This window comes from Oncorhynchus kisutch, linkage group LG28, assembly GCF_002021735.2.
Source record: "Oncorhynchus kisutch isolate 150728-3 linkage group LG28, Okis_V2, whole genome shotgun sequence".
Classification (NCBI taxonomy): Eukaryota; Metazoa; Chordata; class Actinopteri; order Salmoniformes; family Salmonidae; genus Oncorhynchus; species Oncorhynchus kisutch.
Window position 1 is genome coordinate 11,890,249 of NC_034201.2, and position 21,079 is coordinate 11,911,327.

A 21,079-nucleotide genomic window follows, 5' to 3' on the forward strand; every position below is an offset into this window, starting at 1 on the left:
GTAGGCAGACCATTCCATAAAAATTGAGCTCTATAGGAGAAAGCCCTGCCTCCAGCTGTTTGCTTAGAAATTCTAGGGACAATTAGGAGGCCTGTGTCTTGTGACCGTAGCGTACGTGTAGGTATGTACGGCAGGACCAAATCAGAGAATTAGGTAGGAGCAAGCCCATGTAATGCTTTGTAGGTTAGCAGTAAAACCTTGAAATCAGCCCTTGCCTTAACAGGAAGCCAGTGTAGGGAGGCTAGCACTTGAGTAATATGATCAAATTTGGTTGGTTCTATTCAGGATTCTAGCAGCCGTATTTAGCACTAACTGAAGTTTATTTAGTGCTTTATCCGGGTAGCCGGAAAGTAGAGCATTGCAGTAGTCTAACCTAGAAGTAACAAAAGCATGGATAGATTTTTCTACATAATGTTTGGACAGAAAGTTTCTGATTTTTGCAATGTTACGTAGATGGGAAAAAAGCTGTCCTTGAAACAGTCTTGATATGTTCGTCAAAAGAGAGATCAGGGTCCATCGTAACGCCGAGGTCCTTCACAGTTTTATTTGAGACGACTGTACAACCATTAAGATTAATTGTCAGATTCAACAGAAGATCTCTTTTTTTCTTTGGGACCTAGAACAAGTATCTCTGTTTTGTCCGAGTTTAAAAGTAGACATTTTGCAGCCATCCACTTCCTTATGTCTGAAACACAGGCTTCTAGCGAGGGCAATTTTGGGGCCTCTTCATCTGAGGAGGAGTAGGAAGGATCGGACCAATATACAACGTCGTTAGTGTCCATGTTCATATTTATTATAACTCAGAACACTAAGACCAAAATAACTAAAATAGACCAACACGAAACAGTTCTGTCTGGTGCAGACACAGAGACAAAAAAAACTACCCACACCCATAGTGGGAAAACAGGCTGCCTAAGTATGGTTCTCAATCAGAGACAACGATTGCCAGCTGCCTCTGATTGGGAACCATACCAGGCCAAACACAGAAATCCAAAACCTAGACTACAAAACATAGACTGCCCACCCCAACTCACGCCCTGACCCCACTAAAACAGAGACATAAAAAAGGAACTAAGGTCAGGACGTGACAGCTTCACCATGTTTCATTGAAATGTTCAGCTTGAAATGTTCAGCTGTGTGAAAACAATAGGGATCCTAAAACGGAACCTTGAGGAACACTGAAATGTACAGTTTATTTGTCAGAGGACAAACCATAAACAGAGGCAAACTGATATCTTTCTGACAGATAAGATCTAAACCAGGCCAGAACTTGTCCGTGTAGACCAATTTGGGTTTCCAATCTCTCCAAAAGAATGTGGTGATCGATGGTATCAAAAGCAGCACTAAGGTCTAGGAGCACGAGGACAGATGCAGAGCCTCGGTCTGATGCCATTGAAAGGTCATTTACCACCTTCACAAGTGCAGTCTCAGTGCTATGATGGGGTCTAAAACCAGACTGAAGCATTTCATATACATTGTTTGTCTTCAGGAAAGCAGTTTTTTTATTTTTTATTGAGAGGAATGGAAGATTCTATATAGGCCGATAGTTTTTTATATTTTCTGGGTCAAGGTTTGGCTTTTTCAAGAGAGGCTTTATTACTGCCACTTTTAGTGAGTTTGGTACACATGCGGTGGATCGACAGCCGTTTATTATGTTCAACATAGGAGGGCCAAGCACAGGAAACAGCTCTTTCAGAAGTTTAGTTGGAATAGGGTCCAGTATGCAGCTTGAAGGTTTAGGGGCCATGATTATTTTGATCATTGTGTCAAGAGATATAGTACTAAAACACTTGAGTGTCTCTCTTGATCCTAGGTCCTGGCAGAGTTGTGCAGACTCAGGACAACTGAGCTTTGAAGGAATACGCAGATTTAAAGAGGAGTCCGTACTTTGCTTTCTAATAATCATGATCTTTTCCTCAAAGAAGTTCATTAATTTATTACTGCTGAAGTGAAAGCCATCCTCACTTGGGGAATGCTGCTTTTTAGTTAGCTTTGCGACAGTAACAAAAATACATTTCGGATTGTTCTTATTTTCCTCAATAAATTTTACGATCTGCAAAGTTTGAATTGCCAACTTTAATTACTGAACAAGTAATTACATTATTGCCACCAGCCAGGAGTCTAAATGGCAGCCTAATGACACTTAGAATGTGTATACTGTAGCTTTGTGAAATGTTAGGTTTAGCATGAGAAAATTACATCCAAATTGTTCTACCAATAAACATTTGTCCATTAGCTAAAGCAAAACTATAGGCTACATGCCCTGGCACCACAGAAAGCCTATCATCGATTCGATAGGCAGCCGCATAGACGTATCACAATTTCAGCACCATGGACAGTGATTGGTAGCATATACTTTGTGAGAAGCTGTCTGGCTGATGCATGCAATTTTTTATTTGGGGTGGGGCGACTCCTACCTTGCGGGGGTGGTCCAGAGAAACGGTGTTACGCCAGTCCTGGAAACAATAGAAGAAGATATATATTTTCTGAGGATTGATTAGAAAAGAGAGCCGAGAGTTGAATGTTGAGTTGAGTAGAGAGAGCAGACAGGGAGAGCACAAACAACAAGTTAGAGATGGAGGGAGAAAGGGGGCAGCAGAGAGAGGGGGATGTTACATTTACATGTTCATTGTAAATGGACCCTGAGGATACAGTGGTTAATCGCTCCTCTCTTCATGTCGATTTTTACTCCTCAGCCTCGGGAGTTTTTCTACCCCAGAAATGTCAGAAAATGAAGGCACATTTCTTTGGATTAATTTGATTAGCAGAGGCAGGGATTCCTTTGTGTTTTGACCCATGGATATTCAATTAGCTTGGCTTTACCGAGCAGAGCCGTATTGTAGGGAGAGTCTCAGTCAGTCTGTCTGTTGGTCAGGTGGCCGGCCGTTCTCCTGCATGCTTTGGGCTGTATGCTCACCTGAGGGCTGGTTCAGAGATGAAGAGGAAGAGAGGGAATGGACAGAGTGAGGGAGCCAGCCTGCAGCTCCGGGTCCCAGGTCTCAGTGCTTCTTTAAGAAATCGAGACCTTGGGACTGTGAAGTTAGAACCTTATAATGCCAAGTTCAAATTGATTTTTTTCTATCTCACTCTAAATATGGTTTAGGCATCAATAATGGCACTCAAGCAAAAAAAAACTGTAAATGATGTTGTTACATCATTGAATTTGTCTGATGATCATAATGCATTTCTTAATATAGTGTTCTGACTCTATCTTGATAAAATAGTTTCAGTCTATCATTGATGCATTCAAATAGCTACAGTTTTCTTAACTGAACACGTCTAGTTCAGAAGTGTCAGACAGAACCTTATGGTTGAACCCAGATTGACATTTCAGAGCCATAAGGTTCGATCTGTGATTGCACGCCCCTAAAAAAAATTATTTACAAATGTCTCAGCATTTTGATACTCTGCACTTCAGGTATCTTTAAGGTGAGAACCTTAATGGGTTATGAAAGAACAATTCAAAACAGTTCTGAGATCTGCGATGTGAAAAGTCTTATGCTGAATATCTCAGAACTATGCTTTGTGCAGATAGAACCTTATAGTCCCAAGGTCACAATATGTCAACATAGAGGAAAAGTCTTAGTGCTCTGTCAGCACACTAAGAGAGAAATAATGAGAGCCAGGTGGGGGAGAAAGAGAGGGAGAAAGCCCAGGTGATGATAAAATAGCTTTCCAAGCAGCAGTGTGTGTGTGTGTGTGTGTGTGTGTGTGTGTGTGTGTGTGTGTGTGTGTGTGTGTGTGTGTGTGTGTGTGTGTGTGTGTGTGTGTGTGTGTGTGTGTGTGAACCACATGGGGTGGGAAATAGTATCAGCTCATTAAAACCCGCAGCTTGGGGGCTGTAGGGATATCTCTACATTGTGAGGCAAAGACCGGGCTAATAAGATCATCTCTCTATCTCTGACTTCCCTTCCCTCTCTCAATTCAGTTCAATTCAAGGGCTTTTTTTGGCATGGGAAACATATGTTAACATTGCCAAAGCAAGTGAAGTAGATAATAAACTAAATTGAAATCAACAATAAAAATGAACAGTCACATTACACTCGCAGAAGTTCCAAAAGAATAAAGACATTTCATGTTATGTATATATACAGTGTTGTAACGATGTGCAAATAGTGAAAGTACAAAAGGGAAAATAAATAAACATAAATATGGGTTGTATTTACAAGTTTATCAAAATTGGGTTTGTTTTCGAATTCTTTGTGGATCTGTGTAATCTGAGGGAAATATGTGTCTCTAATATTGTCATACATTTGGCAGGAGGTTAGGAAGTGCAGCTCAGTGCAGTTCCACCTCTTTTTGTGGGCAGGGTGCACATAGTCTGTCTTGTCTTGAGAGCCAGGTCTACTTACGGTGGCCTTTCTCAATAGCAAGGCTATGCTCACTGAGTCTGTACATAGTCAAAGCATTCCTTTAAGTTTGGGTCAGTCACAGTGGTCAGGTATTTTGCCACTGTGTACTCTCTGTTTAGGGCCAAGTCTCTTTCTCTCTCTCCACTCAGGTGGAAAGGGCGGCAAGAAAAAGAAGTCGAAGGGTGGGTCGAAGACCTCCAAATCCAATGGGTCCTGTTGGGTCAACATGCCCCTGCCTCCCCCACCCATGCACCCTCTGCCAGGCACTGAGGTGGACCACTACCCCCTAGAGAACCATGGAGGAGGGTAAGATAATATGTTTTCTCTCTCCACACACATGTAGACATCGCAGACCTGGGTACAAATACATGTTTTGATTCTTTGTTATTGAAGTACTTGTTTTCTATGTATTTTGGTCAAATAATGTGTCCCAAATCATCTACTTTTATTTCAAATAATTTCCAATAAAATGCTTACTATTTGAAAATACTTACAGTATTTCTAAATACGTTATTTCAAATACCAAACAGGCCTGGGTTGAAATGCATGGGAGTGTATATATATTTTGTATTGGAAATACACTGTGTAATTCTACGTGCCAATACATTCCAAGTGTATTTCCAAATCCATTCCAATATTACTACTGTATATTTCTATGACTATATATAACTATTGTGTTTAAAAAACAAATGTCTTTGAAAGTCATTAGAATACCCTAAATAGTATTTTGATACATGTACCTATAAACATTCTATCATGATATCACAGGAAGTGAAATAATAGCAAGGAGCACATGTAGCCTTTCTTGTCTTTTGGGGATCTAAGGTCTGTCAGTGAGCCATTGAGAGGAAAGAAAAACCCTCTCCTAATTGGCTGTAACCAGCATGGCTCTCTGTCTCTCCTGGAGCTCTCCTCTATCTCTAGGTGTGTGTGTGTGTGTGTGTGTGTGTGTGTGTGTGTGTGTGTGTGTGTGTGTGTGTGTGTGTGTGTGTGTGTGTGTGTGTGTGTGTGTGTGTGTGTGTGTGTGTGTGTGTGTGTGTGTGTGTGTGTGTGTGTGTGTGTGTGTGTGTGTGTGTGTGTGTGTGTGTGTGTGTGTGTGTGTGTGTGTGTGTGCGCGCTAAACGAGAGGGCTAAGCACAAACGAGCAGCAGGCTGTTACAGGGTACTCCAGTGCTGATTGAGCTCCTGGTGTCTGCACTTGTCATACTGAGGAAACAGCCATCTTCATTACTCGGCTTGTTATTGTAAGAAAAAGACACTGTTTTTGTCACAGGTATTTTTTGGAAAGAGGGCAGTGGAAGAACCTTGCCCTAGATATTGGGGGTAATATAATGCAGTTACTGTAGGACTGTTGCTGTGCAAGGACAAATGTATGATTTCAAATTATTATTATATTATTATATTATAATACTTTCCTTGGGAATCTGAGGATGTTGATACCGTCTCCTGCCCTTCATCTACACTGACTAAAGTGGATTCAACTGGTGACATCAATAAGGGATCATAGCTTTCACCTGAATTCATCAGGTCATGTTCCTAATGTTTTGTACACTCAGTGTATTTCTGCCTAAAACCTTGGGGTGTGCACATTTGCATACATATCTTGCAGCCAGTTTCAAGAAGCGTTGGCTGGTTCACCACCACTTATAACAAAACAGCATGTGGTTAGATCTTTTCATTTGATCTCAGCACCCCATTCCTGCCAGTCACTTTGTAATTACAAACCGCAGCCAATCTGTGTAATTCCCTCTCTCCCTCTGCTGAGAGATAGAACATCAGATAACAGTGTGTTTAACGGTCTGGCAAAATACAAACCAGTAGAAAAAGAATAGTATTTGTCTGTTGGCTAGGCTTTGTCTCGTCACCAGTGTATAACACTGAGAGCAAGTCACTGTGCACTAGCAGTAACACACTTACATAGATTTCTAAGCACCATAGGCTCTGTTTATACAGGCAGCCAAATATCCACTAATTGGTCTTTTGACAAATCACATTAGATCTTTTTCAGAGCTGATCTGATTGGTCCGAAGACCAATTAGTGGTAAAAAAAAAGAAGACTTTGGGCTGCCTGTGTAAACATAGCCATAAACACACACATCCACAGTACAAGGTTTTAGATTTTAGCCTGAATTACTGACATTCTCGTTCCCTACATATTGTAGGTATGACAGTGACAGCTGGGCCCCGCCCCTTCCTGTCCAGACTTACCTTCACCAGGGATTGGACGACGATCTAGAGGAGGAGCGAGTGCCCACCCCGCCCCTCAGGGGAGTGGCCTCTTCCCCGGCAGCAGCTACCTACAGCCAACCGTCATCCTCCTCCCTAAGCTCCACCCACCATGAGGAGATGCAGTCCATGCTGCAGGCCCACCTGGATGAGCTGACCAGAGCCTACCAGTATGAAGTGGCCAAACAGACATGGTGAGGAGGAGAGAAATTACTGTGGATCTGTCAATGGATTTCTTCCTTCCTTTGGACAATAACTCTTTACTTTCTATGTAGTCTCTTCTCAAAGCCTCTGTGGAGTCAGGCACATGATATGATACAACAATTGCCCTTGCTGCATGTTTTGGATGCATTATGTATCCACTTTCCACTGTGAAATGAACAGATAAGTACTGTACTTTGTGTGCTTTTGAATTGCCACCGGTACTTGTTAAATTTGTCTAAATTGCCTATGATATTTCAATCATGAGACATTCACCTGGCAATTTCTGCTTTGCACTGTGAATGAATGAGCTGTCGTTCTCTAGAACTGAGCTAGATATTTTGCATATCAATAGCCAATAGTCTTGTTGAGTGTTTTATATCGGTGTGGTATTTAGTCATGTCATCCTAACCCCTGGTTTCATGTTTCATGTGAGCGATAAAAACATCCCTTCATTGATTACACCTCTAACGTGTAACAGGCATTGGGAAACGGGTCATGTTCGTAGGAACGCGTGTTGAGGGGTAATGATGGGTTTTGGCCTAGCGTGCTGCTCTGACAACAGGAAGAAGAGCTGCTAATTACATATGCGTCTCCTCCATAGTGGGACGAGGCATGGGGCAAGGCATCGGAGGGGACAGCGGTGGGGGGAGAAAACAGACACGTTACTGACAGCCCTGCCCAACCCTGCTATTCTTCTCCCTTCACCCAGACAATTACCAGTCCATTGTGTTAGTGCTAGCACGAGCGTCGCGGAAGGGATGTGCACATAGTTGTGAAGCGAAAATAATGAATTCAATCTCCCACACAAACACTCACCAATGCTGAACGAGGCCCTAGTACTGCACTCTGGCATTTGGTTGTTCAGGGATTTGTGTTTTAGCCTTTACGTCCTGTCTGTTAGTGTCTTTATCTGCTGCTCAGTTTCCTGTCTCAGTGACATAACATGTTCCCTCATGTTCTATACAGGCATATGAAGGGCAGCCCACACCCGCCCAAGGCCCCTGTCCCTCCGATGGGCTATGTGTCTAGCACGCTGGGGTCTGACTTGGGGACCAACCTCCAGTGTGAGGAAGAAGAGGAGGATGAAGGCTACGGAGTGTCACGTCAGCTCTGTGGCTTTGACTACACTGCTGGACTCAGCATGGACAACCTGGAGGGCTCAGGTGAGACACACATGCACGCACACGCACACACAAACACACACGGATCATGCCCTTCAAACACACACGGATCATGTTAAATTTGCAGTTTCACATTTGAAATAGCTCTTTTCACATGTTGAGCTTAAATTTCACACGTGAAACCATATTAACACCACCTTTTCACATGTGAGGAGAATACTTTCACATATGGAATTTCAAGTTCATATATGAAAATCAATCACATGTGAAATCTAATTTGCAGGTTCATATGTGAAAAACTTCCACATGTTATTGTTTTTCACATGTGAATTTGCAATTCCACATGTGAAAATGAGATTTTTCCATCTGAAATTTTTCAAATATGAAACTGCAAATTAGATTTTTAAATGTAATTGTTTTTTTATACTTTTTTTCAACTTGCAATTCCACATTTGAAAGTGAAATTCAAATTTGTAAGAAAACTCCACATGAATATCTCAATTTCACATGTGGAATTGCAAGTTCACATGTGAACATTTTATTAGCTGTTTCACATTTAAAAGATAACTCCCAACTGTGAGAATCTTGCTTTCACATGTGGAATTGCAGATTCACATGTGTGGTTGAAAGAATGTTATTCTCCTCATGTGAAAAGATGGTGCTAAAATGTTACAGCAGCATTGTTTCCACGCGTCGAATTAGGGTGACCACATCTAAAAAGCACAAATGTGGGACCAGAGAACGATTTTGCGGGACATTCGCAGAACAATTGCATTTGTCTACGTTAGCTCAACCGTCCCGCAGGGGACACACCGATCCTTAAGGAGTTTACAAACAGAGCAAATCAAGCTTATATTTTGGGTTCTGATGGGGTATGACAGATGAACTAAGCTCATGAGGCATTTATACATTATATTCTTCAAGAATCAATTGGAGCATATCATTAATATTTAAGTATATGGATGTAGCAACTAAGGATTGCTATGTCACCATTTGAACTTGATCAATTAACCTGCCCCCCCCCCAATAGTTATATATATATAGTCTGTCCACTATTCTGCGCTTGTCCCGCATTTGTAACAAGAACAATTCCCATAGACATATCTGATATGGGCAGAAAGCTTAAATTCTTGTTCATCTAACTGCACTGTCCAATTTACAGTAGCTTTTACAGTGAAAGAATACCATGCTATTGTTTGAGGAGAGTGCACAGTTTTGAACATGAACGTTATTAATAAACAAATTAGGCACATTTGGGCGGTCCTGATACAACATTTTAACTTCTTGACGCTACTCAATCATTTTCGTCAGCAACCGCTGAATAGCATAGCGCCACAGTCAAATAATATCACTAAAAAATATTCATATTCATGAAATCACAAGTGCAATATTGCAAAACACAGCTTAGCCTTTTGTTAATCCACCTGTCATCTCAGATTTAGAAATTATGCTTTACAGCGAACGCAATCCAAACGTTTGTGTAAGTTTATCGATAGCATAACAAAACATGTACACTAAGCATTAAGTAGCTAGGTCACGAAAATCAGAAAAGCAATCAAATTAATCGTTTACCTTTGATGATCTTCGGATGTTTTCACTCATGAGACTCCCAGTTACACAACAAATGTTCCTTTTGTTCCATAAAGATTATTTTTATACCCAAAATACCTCCGTTTGTTTGTCGCGTTATGTTCAGAAATCCACAGGAAAGAGCGGTCACGACAACGCAGACGTATATTCCAAATAATATCCATAATGTCCACAGAAACATGTCAAACGTTTTTTATAATCAATCCTCAGGTTGTTTTTAAAATATATATATAATATATGTACCGGGTGTGTAGGTTTGTCAATAACACCGGGAGAAACAATGGCCGCTTTACTCTGTAGCGCAAAACTCACTCTGAGAGCCCCCACCTATCAACTTACGCAATGTGATCTTTCACGCTCATTTTTCAAAATAAAAGCCTGAAACTATGTCTAAAGACTGTTGACACCTTAGGGAAGCCATAGAAAAAGGAATTTGGTTGATATCCCTTTAAATGGAGGATAGGCATGCATAGGAACAGAGAGGTTTCAAAATAAGAGGCACTTCCTGATTGGATTTTCCTCTGGTTTTCGCCTGCAATATCAGTTCTGTTATACTCACAGACAATATTTTTTGAGTTTTGGAAACTTTAGAGTGTTTTCTATCCTAATCTGAGAATTATATGCATATTCTAGTTTCTGGGGCTGAGACATAGGTCGTTTCAAATGGGTACATTTTTTTGCCAAAAACGAAAATACAGCCCCCCCACACGCAAAAGGTTAAACAGAAATGCAATGGTTCATTGGATCAGTCTAAAACTGTGCACTTCCACTTCCGCCATCTAGTGGCCACAATCTAAATTGTACCTGGGCTGGAATAATACATTATGGCCTTTCTCTTGCATTTCAAAGATGAAAATGTTGTATTATCTTTTACCAGATCTAATGTTTTATACTCTCCTACATTCCTTTCACATTTCCACAAACTTCAAAGTGTTTCCTTTCAAATGATATCAAGAATATGCATATCCTTGCTTCAGGGCCTGAGCTACAGGCAGTTAGATTTAGGTATATATGCTTATACTCCTTAAACGTAAACTCCTTAGAGTAATATGTTATTATATGGTGCAATCCTCTAGGGAGTGAATTACTTTTGTGGCATTAATATCAAGCAAAGCATCTGAAGTATTGCAAACAAAAATAATGATATTTAAATCAAAACATGAACCACAAATTATTAATAGCAAAACAAAATATTGCAAAAACAAATTAATTGTAAATGGATGCAGAAAACAAAAAAACACTGAAACATTTGTTATGATAACGCAATTAAATAAAACGCTTCCCTCTTTTGTGTAGTTTTCCCTATCTTTGGTTATGTTACCCTGGCCTTTGCTTTCTCTGCCTTTTTTCCAGGTGAAAGTGTTGGTACATTCTTTCCAGCAGCATAGCACTCTGTATCCCACTGCTGGTTTGCTTCTGAAGCTAAGCAGCGTTGGTATTGGTCAGTCCCTAGATGGGAGACCAGATGTGGCTGGAAGTCTTTAAAAATAAACGTGTGGAGAAAAAAACTTGTTACATGTCGGGAATGTATTTTCTTCACGAGGGAAAAACCTATGAAAAATGTATATGTAAAACATAACACGCGTCCAAACATTTCAACAACAAAAATATATACATGTGATTTGTTCATGTGTTTTTTTTTTTCATGGCAGTCAGGTGCACACATCTTTACATTGAGCAGGAAGTCAAAGATTTGGGAGCAGTGAGTAAATTGGCAATAGCAATGGTTTTATTCAGTAACCCACTTATGGAGAGTAAATGCTTTGCTGTTTTGACTGCACATTATGCAGTTTTGACTGACAGCTTTTTGATATCCAATTTTCTCAACCATACCGTGTCATACTCAAGACTGATGGTTTCATAATGTGATATTCAGACTCATTAATTTGAAAAAAATAACATTCTATGAAAGGGAAAGAAAGGAACAATTGTGTGCAATCTGGTGCACACACATGAGTGAAATCCATCTCCATGGAAGAACAGAAACATTACAACTAGTTAGTTATTTGATTTCAGATGGAAGCTGTCTTTTCTCTGTGACATCTCATTTGGGCTTTTTGTTTCACTTTCAAACTCTCACTGCCATTTCAAGGGTATGACCATATTGTCTAAACACTTCTTCTTTCAGTCTCTCTAATGTTATAAAAACAAAGTGAATGAGTTGGGGAGAAGGGACAAGGTGAGGCGACTTCAGATCCAGAGGGCAAGATTGATGTTATTTTGTCGACCCCTAGTCTGTGTGGTGAAGGAGAGTGAGACCACGGTTCAGTCCTAGTCAGTTTTCTGGGAGATGATGGAACATTAAGGCATGCTAGCTGAGACACAGGGGACTCTCTGCTGATATACAGTATGTGCTGTTTCTGTGATCAAGTTGATGGTGTGCAGTAATCTGCTGTGTTACCTCTGTGGGGAGAAGGCTATGCTAGATCAGCTTATCTCTACAAAGGTCTCTCCTCTGTCTCCTCTCCCCCAGAGACCGGGCCAACACACACAGATTGAAAAGGCCAATGCATTTAGGATGGGAGCCAGTAATTACAACCACGTCTTATCCTTTAGCTTGAATTGTCAAGATGTGAGAGTAGTTTATCCGTACTGCCCACACCAACAATCTTATCTAGGAAAGTTTATTGCAGTTATGTCCCCCCTCTTACATCAGCTGATGTCACAAAGTGCTATACAGAAACTCAGCCTAAAACCCCAAACAGCAAGCAATGTAGGTATAGAAGCATCTCCTCTCTTCCTGTCCTCAGTTAATTTGATTTACAAAGTAGTATTTTTTTCATACTCATTTTAGTACTTTCACTGCATCATTTCTAATATAGAGCTTATCAGTGCAAAAGCTGTGATAAGTCATTGATTGCAAATCTAAACTGATTAGCGATGTTGTGCATCTCTCTAAATCACTGTGCCCGTGTCCCTGTGCTCTCTCCTTCACCCCATGTAGGTAAAGGGTACTCCCAGCGGGGTCGGCCAGGTAGCTCAGGCTCCACAGAGAGCAGTGCTCTGGGCACACAGAGCCTCGGTCACCAGAAGGCCACGCACACTGGACGCAAACCCCGGGCAGAAACTGTTGGGACGCTGCCTAGACGGAGAGACACCCCCACAGATGGTAGGACGTGGGGTGGGGGAGGGGGGGGGGGATGAGGAAGGTGGATAGGAGCTTCTTAGTTGACTGTGGTTGTTAACGAGCTTATTAGCCATACTGATCCCTATGATATGACCCACTGGTCCATCCTTGATTACAAAGTCTGTGTATTGCCCCGAAGGTTAATGGCAGTGTTAATCTGAGCCTCTTGTCATCCTCTCTCCTCAGCAGCCTCTCCTGCCCCAGAGCAGGTCAACAGTGTGGGGGCCAGGCTGCATGGTTCATGGGCGGCCGGAGGCTCGGACCCCCCTGAGGAGTGTATGGTCTCCACGCTGGAGCGGCAGCACATGGCCTCCTGGAGCGGCACTCCCGCCAACATGGGCACCCTGGGCAGGGCCCGCCACAGGGCTGGGGCTGGCATTGACCACCCACACAACAGCCACAATGGCCACCCGCCTCCCAACAGCACCGAGCAGAACTACGGAGAACGATGTACGTATCTAGCGCCTTCTGACTAATATTTCCACAGCGGCAATTTGTTTAAGAGAGCGAGGGAAATGCAGAGCTGTTTAATGTGATGTACAGACACACAGACACGTCTCACAGTGTGACAAATGATCACCTGAGATTGACACTTTGATTTCGGATCTCTGTGTCTTCCTCTTGCAGAGTCTTTGTGATGAGTCGGACCCTCCAGTGCTGCCTGTCTATAAGTGCAATGAGATTTCCTCTCTCCAAATGCTACAGGACGGAGGATGGAGAAATGTCAGGAAGTGGAAAGAGTGTGAGGGAAACGCAGAGCTGTTTAATGTGATGTACAGACACACAGACACGTCTCACAGTGTTCTTTTTACAGTGTTACTTTCATCCTTCCTTCCAATATAATATTCTGTATGTCACTTGCCCCTCCTGTTTCATGTCACAAGATGTACAGTAAGTCACTCTACATTAATGAAGTAAAATCACTACAGTTAAGCTATTGACTCATGAAAGTGAAAGGACTTGCATTTCTTTGTAAATAGGTTTTGTATTTTCAGTTTTTCTCTTGTTTTGCTTCGCTATGCAAGCCAAAATCTGACATTGAAGTTGTCTCTTTTACTTGTAATTTTACATTGTGAGTTGATGGACTTGTGGTGCCACATTCGTTTTTCATAAATGCTTGAAATACTTATTTTATTTTGATGAAACTACTGTATTGTTTACTTTGCACAGAGCGTTGGGTGATAATAAGCACAAAGTCATCAGCTGAGCTGAAAGAAGAATGAAGCGGAGGAGTGTCTATAATAGAACCTAATAGATAATATATGACAGAACATGCTTTTCAGAGACACAGATGTATTGAGAGATATAATGTTAAAAAAAAACGGCCACATAGAAAACGTTAAGATGTGATGTTTTTTTTCTTCTTGTTCAAATCTGCGGTGGTTTGTGAGGATGATCCGGCCAGTGTGCATTGTACTGCTTGGCAGTCTGTTTCCCATACAGTATATTCCCATGACAGTGAGGCAGCGGTACTTGTATTCCAAAAATGAATGACTGTTCAGAATAATCGATAAAAGGTGAAACCATCTACGCGTAACATTTAAAGTGTAGATGCGAAGGGCAGAGGCGAAGGGCGGCAGCTAGTTGTTGATAGGGAGGCGTTGGGCCAACAGAGCGCCACTCAGGTGTGTGGTCAGGTGGGGACAGCTGTGTGCACAGATGGACTCTGTCAGTGTTGCCCATGGGAACAAAGTAAGATGAAGAGATGTTGGCCTTGAGACGACTAGCTAATCCCAGACCGGGTTTTCATAGCTGTCAGTGACTGGTAAACATGATTAACAACTATATGCAATTAGATTTGAATAATACACCCATCATAGATATGATGGCCGTCTGTTTTAATCCTACCGGTGCAGTATAATGTGGCCCCTATCTACGACCCTGGCAACACACCGGTGACACTCATCAGGGTTAGTGAGGAATAGTGAGCCCCTCGCCTAATCAGCATATCCTCAACGCTGTAACCAGTCACGGAGGGCAGCTGGTTGCTAGCTTCACAATGCAGTGTTTTCATTCACTTCTTTGTTCTTTTCTGGTTGTTCTTTGTATTGGCTTCACCTGTAAAGACTCTGTACCTGCCAGATCCGGTCTGCCCTCTGAAATACTCAGGCACGTACAGTGTGGCCGTTCATACGATGCAAATAAAACGTGTATGTGGAATCAACCATGAGTCTCTGTGCTGTGCATGTGAGTTGATGGTGTAAAGCATTCTCCTCATGTGAGAAATGTTAACTGATTTCCCCCATTAGGGCATTATGTGCATGCACTCATAAGTAGCACGTTAGCAGAATACACACTTAACAGAATCAGAGACGAGGTGCACATGAAGAACGATACTCGGTCTCCCTCTCTCAAGCGTCTCCGTGTTAAATCAGTCTTAGTCAGAGCTAATGGGAAAATAAAAGAATGATGGCAACTTTTTGATGCATCTATCCCTTCAGTCTCCCCTCCCTGTTCCTGCACCAGAACACATTTACTTACTGGAGGAAATGTCAGTCATCCATTTACCAAGACAATACAGGTTGAACACTCAAGAGGCTGATCAGCCATAACGCAGCTCTAGCATTGGCAATTTGGGGATATCAGGATACAACGACAGATGGTGAGGATGACGATGATGATTCTCTCCTTTTTTCTAGTGATTTTCCGTCGTCTTTATGGACTTTTGTAAATGCATGTAAATTCAGTGATGATTACATTTCAGACATTTAGTCCATTCAGACTATACAGAAATGCAATTGTATTGATTTTAAGAGTTATGGTGGCTTTTCCTGGGGAATCCATGCTTTTCATCTCCATTCTTCATATACTGTACTCACTACACCTAATGAAACAACTGCTGTATGAGATCACATTAGTACTGCAAATGTTCAAACCACTGTTGGCTCCAGCCTCTGTCACATACATCTCCCTGGGCTAAGCTTGGCTGTTCTTACTGGCCAATCAGAGAGCAACACAACTCTGATGACAGATACGGAAGGAATAATGTATCACTTATAAAAGAAAACATGAAAGAAAAACACATTCAAAAAAATGTGGTTTTCAAATTGGTTTTGTTGTTGCAAGTTTCACGAGTCAGACGTGTTTTTTAGCTATGTGTGAAGTTTCACATGTACATTTTTCAAGTGTTTTTCCTTATGTGACATTTCTTGCCCACACGTTTATTTTTCACATGCTTATTTTCACTACTTCCAGCTACATCTTGTCTCGCATCCAGGGAGCGACCATTACCAACTATGCTTAGCTTCAGAGGTAAACCAGCACTGGGATGCAGAGTGCTATGTTGCTGGAGTGAATGTACCAAAACTTTCAACTGGAAAAGAGGCAGAGAAAGCAACGGCCAGGGTAACATAACCAAAGATAAAGATAAGATAGGGAAAATTGCAGGAAGGAGGGAGGAGTTTTATTTAATCGTGTTATACACTACCAGTCGAGCGTTTTAGAACACCTACTCGGGATTTATCTTTATTTTCTTTTGTCGATCGGGCAGAAAAAGTTCACGTCGATCCACAGAGGCAAAAAATACAATATTGGAGTTTAATTCAATTCGAGATAAAGCTGTGAATTGGAGAGTTGGAAATAAAGAGAAGGGAGGGCCAGAAAAGTCATGTTTGAGAAAGATTTGGTGAAGTTGTAAAAGAGGATGATAGCAGGCTATGTTATGTGTGATGATTGTGAGTTGCTATACAAATTCGACAGTCACAAGACGGGGACTTGAAAAAGGCCTATGGCATGTCAAGGGAACTGTAGCCTACTGTTCAGATGGGTTCAACGGAAACAGAAATCTGGACACTATAGACTGTAGGTCTAGAACTTCTTAATATTAACCCTTAATATTAACTCTTAATATTAACTCTTGCAGAATTAATTAATTTTCTTGCAGTAAAATGATACACCAAATGATATGCTACATTTTTACTCGGGTACAGGAGTGGAGAAATAGGACTTATGACTTTCAGCATCTTGAGAGAATGCGAATGTGCAGTTAGATATCATCTGTTGAGGTGCTATCTTTATCAGCATCATGAAAGCTGCTAGTATTTCAACCACATCAGCCAAACTGAAATCATATCAGAAACATGTTGGGTCATTTTCACAGATTTGATTTATTTGCATCCGGTCAAACTGGAAGGAAATCTTCATCACTTTATCACATACAATGAGAGTACAAAACATGACAAACACCTTCTTTTTCCATGACATAGACTGACCAGGTGAATCCAGGTGAAAGCTACGATCCCTTTTTGATGGGACTTGTTAAATCCACTAAAATCAGTGTAGATGAAGGGGAGGAGGCAGGTTAAAGAAGGATTTTTAAGCCTTGAGACAATTGAGACATGGATTGTGCATGTGTCCCATTCAGAGGGTGAATGGGCAAGACAAAATATGTAAGAACAGGGTATGGTAGTAGGTGCAAGGCGCACCGGTTTGTGTCAAGAACGGCCACATTGCTGGGTTTTTCACGCTCAACAGTTTCCCATGTATATCAAGAATGGTCCACCACCCAAGGGGACATTCAGCCAACTTGACACAACTGTGGGAAGCATTGAAGTCCTCATGGGCCAGCATCCCTGTGGAACGCTTTCAACACCTATTAGAGTCCATGCCCTGACGAATTGAGGCTGTTCTGAGATCGGGTGTGCATCTCAATATTAGGACGGTGTTCTTAATGTTTTGTACAGTCAGTGTATAGTCGACAGTTGCGGATGGGTTATTAGCAATTGTGGGCGGGTGCTGGTGAACAAACAGCTGAGCAGCGCACCACTTACGTGCGGACAAAACCTTTGAAATATGATTCCATGGAGCCATAGCCTTGGAGCTAGAACAGCTCATTCATGACTCATGACATTTGACTAATTGGAAAGTTTCAACAGTCTGCTTGTGTGATGTAATTACATGGGAGACACAGGAGACCACGGATGGAGAGCATGGAGGTCCCAGTCTACAACACTACTACCCCCAGGCGGAGGGGCTGAGTAAAGACTCGGGGTCCTCTGACCTTCAGCTCCCTCAGTGGCCAATTTGTTTCTGTCGCCGTCTCCCATCCTCATTATTCATCTCCCCCCTGTACTGGAGTAGGCACTTTCCTTGGTGTCTCTGACATGTACCAACAAGACCTTTTCTATGTCTCTGTGATGCAGGGCATTTCAGTTTATGAAATATAGGCAATATATTAGCATGTCAACGTTGTGTTGTGTGACCCAAAGACTCATTACCTGTGCACTGTCACCATCATTGTGTGCCATTATACAATACAGATGTCCTTGTATAATGGCCCATACAAGTACCTTGAGTACACAAAACATTAAGAACACCTGCTGTTTCCATGGCATAGAGTAGACTGACCAGGTGAATCCAGGTGAAAGTTATGATCCCTTATTAATGTCACTTGTTAAATCCACTTCAATCAGTGTAGATGAGACAATTGAGACGTGTGCGATTCAGAGGGTGAATGGGCAAGAACAAATATGTAAGTGCCTTTGAACAGGGTATGGTAGTAGGTGCCAGGCGCACCGGTTTGTGTCAAGAACTGCAACGCTGCTGGGTTTTTCACGCTCAACATTTTCCAGTGTTAAATCACGAATGGTCCACCACCCAAAGGGCATTCAGCCATCTTGACACAACTGTGGGTAGCATTGGAGTCCACATGAGCGAGCATCCCTGTGGAACGCTTTCGAAGACCTTGTAGTGTCCATGCCCTGATGAATTGGGGCTGTTCTGAGGGCAAAGGAAGGGGCGGGTGTACAATGTTTTGCACACTCAGTGTATGGTCGGGCAGTTGCGTATGGGTTATTAGCAATTGTGGGCGGGTGCGAGTGAACAAACAGCTGGCCCGTGCACCAATAACGTGTGGAGTTGTGGCCTTGGAGCTAGAACGGGGGGTGCAACTCAATATTAGGAAGGCGTTCCTAATGTTTGGTGTACTCAGTGTACGTTGTAGTTGAAGTACTGTACTATGAAAACATACGGTATCAGACAGAGGCTTCTCCACAGTATTTCCGTGTGTAGGAAACATACTGTGGATGTGTGCGATGATAAAGTGTTGTCGCCCTACTGGGGTGACAGCCTTCAATTTCACTCTTTCAGCCACACCGCAATTCTCCAACGTTTAAATAGCCTTGGTTGTCAAGGACTGCCCTTTGTTAACAGAGGGGGGCGAGAGCGCTAGGAAAACATTCTGAAATTGGAAATGAAAACAAGGAAACATACACACAAAGAATAACATGGAGCAGAAAGACATCACAAACCGATATACAGTATCACTTAAACATCTCTCACATTTTTGCTGATTTTTTTCCCATGGCATTTCAGCTCATAAATAAACTAATTTCTGAGACATCTCATGTATTGTAGAGTTAACTGTCACTATTCCAGCCAAACTCTCGGACTTCTGCTTAATTAGGCAATAAGGCATAAGAACCCAGGAATTATTGTGTGAATAGCTCCCGAGGCGAAGCCAAGGACCAGGGAAACGGCCCTTAGGAGGGTGTTATTCTCAATAATTCCTGGGTTCGAGGACCTTATTGCTTTTATAAAATAGTTGCCAACATACACAAAAAAAAATCAACAGCGTTTTCATTAAAAACGTATTGAGTAAATGTGTTTTATTTCACCCCTCCACTATACAAAATAGCCCGGGCAAAAGCCTGCCATTAGTTCTGTGATTCTGAAGCCAAAATGTGTAGGGTCTATCTGCGGACCGCGGCGATTAAGCGCCACTTCCAGGACTGGTGCCAAAATGAATCAGTTGGACTGGCATTTGATTGTGCTTTTATTTGCTTGGTTTTATTGTAAAGATGTATAATTGAACTGTAAACATGTATTGTCTTTAATACCTTTTACTGCAGTGGGGTAAATCAGGGTCACACAGAGTGTTTCTTGATAGTCTTCAACAAATCTACTTTGAAACAAAAGTATACACCTCACACACATTGTTATGCGCTTACAAAAAAGATGACACCTGTACCATGTCAGATATAGAGTTGAAATGTATTGCATTGCAATATTACACTTAATAAACATCACAGAAGACTGAAATAAATCAAAACTGTTGGAATAGAAACATTGGATTTTTTTACATAAAAAAAAGAAAAGTTTATTAATTATGAAAAATATGAATGAATATTAACATCCCACCCATTAACATCCCACCCATTAACATCCCACCCATTAACATCCCACCCATTAACACGCCACCCATTAACATCCCCCTCATTAACATCCCACCCATCCCACCCACTAGGTCATTTGACTGTAGGAAAGGGCTACTGGGGCATGAATACAACCAGTCAAGATGTTTTCACCTGATTGTCAAACATATCACTTCAAAAAGAGGGTTACCTTCACACTTTCATCCAAAATAATTCCAGCATCCTAACATCCTAACAGTGCGTTGTGCACCCATCCAACTTCCCTTCAATTCGCAAGTGACTGGAACTATATCACCGGAGAAAGTCCTGTTCCTGTGTCAACCTCTAGCCCGCCCTACCATACCTCTTAGCCCGTCTGAATAAAATATTTAAATATTGATCATTTATTTGACAAAAAGCGCAGACAGAAAGACACATCAATCTCAGAAGACTGGTTGCATCACCGCCTGGTATGGCAACTGCTCGGCATCTAACCGTAAGGCGCTACAGAGGGTAGTGCGTACCGCCTAGTACATCACTGGGGCCAAGCTTCCTGACATCCAGGTACTATACACTAGGCGATGTCAGAGGAAGGCCCAAACAATTGTCAAAGACTCCAGTCACTCAAGTCATAGATTGTTCTCTCTGCTACCGCATGGAAAGCAGTACCAGAGCGACAAGTCTAGGACAAAAAGGCTCCTTAACAGTTTCTACCTCCAAAGCCATAAGACTGCTGAACAACTAATCAAATGGCCACCGGATTATTTACATTGACACGCTCCTCTCACCACTTTATTGTTACACTGCTGCTGTTTATTATCTATGCACAGTCACTTTACTCCTACCTACATGTATAAAATAACTTGACTAACCTGTACCCCCGTACATTGACTCGATACCGGTACCCCCTGTATATATATGTTATTTTCATTGTGTTACTTTTTATTTTTATTTGACTATTTATACTTTAGTTTATTTAGTAAATATTTTCTTGAATTGCATTGTTGGTTAAGTGTTTGTAAGTAAGCATTTCGCGGTAAGGTCTACACCTGTTTTATTAGGAGCACGTGACAAATAAAATTTGATTTGATAAAGCATCCAAGCGAGCGAAACAGTGCCTCTCTGTCTTACTTTATGTAACCAATGTATCTGATGCTGTCTGGTCAAAATTATTATGACATGCACTACTCTTTTTGTCCAGACAGCATCAGATACATGGGCTACACATACTGAGACAGAGGGGCGCTGTTTCGCTCGCAAAGAGGTATGGTACGGGGGGGGCTAGAGGTTGACAAGGGAACAGGATTCTCATGGTTCTTGCGGGTCCTA

At 41.8% G+C, this 21,079-nt stretch overlaps 1 protein-coding gene across 8 annotated transcripts in view; it reads left to right on the forward strand.

Moving 5' to 3' along the window:
* The window catches only part of LOC109873266 (roundabout homolog 2), a 191,865-nt gene extending 177,080 nt beyond the window's left edge, over positions 1 to 14,785 (forward strand). For 7 of the 8 annotated variants that reach the window (XM_031808381.1, XM_031808384.1, XM_031808385.1 and 4 more), the window contains 6 exons: positions 4,502 to 4,658; positions 6,515 to 6,772; positions 7,749 to 7,945; positions 12,438 to 12,602; positions 12,807 to 13,070; positions 13,248 to 14,785. In XM_031808381.1, the coding sequence (XP_031664241.1) occupies positions 4,502 to 4,658; positions 6,515 to 6,772; positions 7,749 to 7,945; positions 12,438 to 12,602; positions 12,807 to 13,070; positions 13,248 to 13,249 (1,043 nt within the window). In that variant the 3' untranslated portion in view covers positions 13,250 to 14,785. The remainder of the gene's footprint in view (positions 1 to 4,501; positions 4,659 to 6,514; positions 6,773 to 7,748; positions 7,946 to 12,437; positions 12,603 to 12,806; positions 13,071 to 13,247) is intronic. The other variant, XM_031808382.1, reaches the window with a different exon arrangement.
* The last annotated feature ends 6,294 nt before the right edge of the window (positions 14,786 to 21,079 follow it).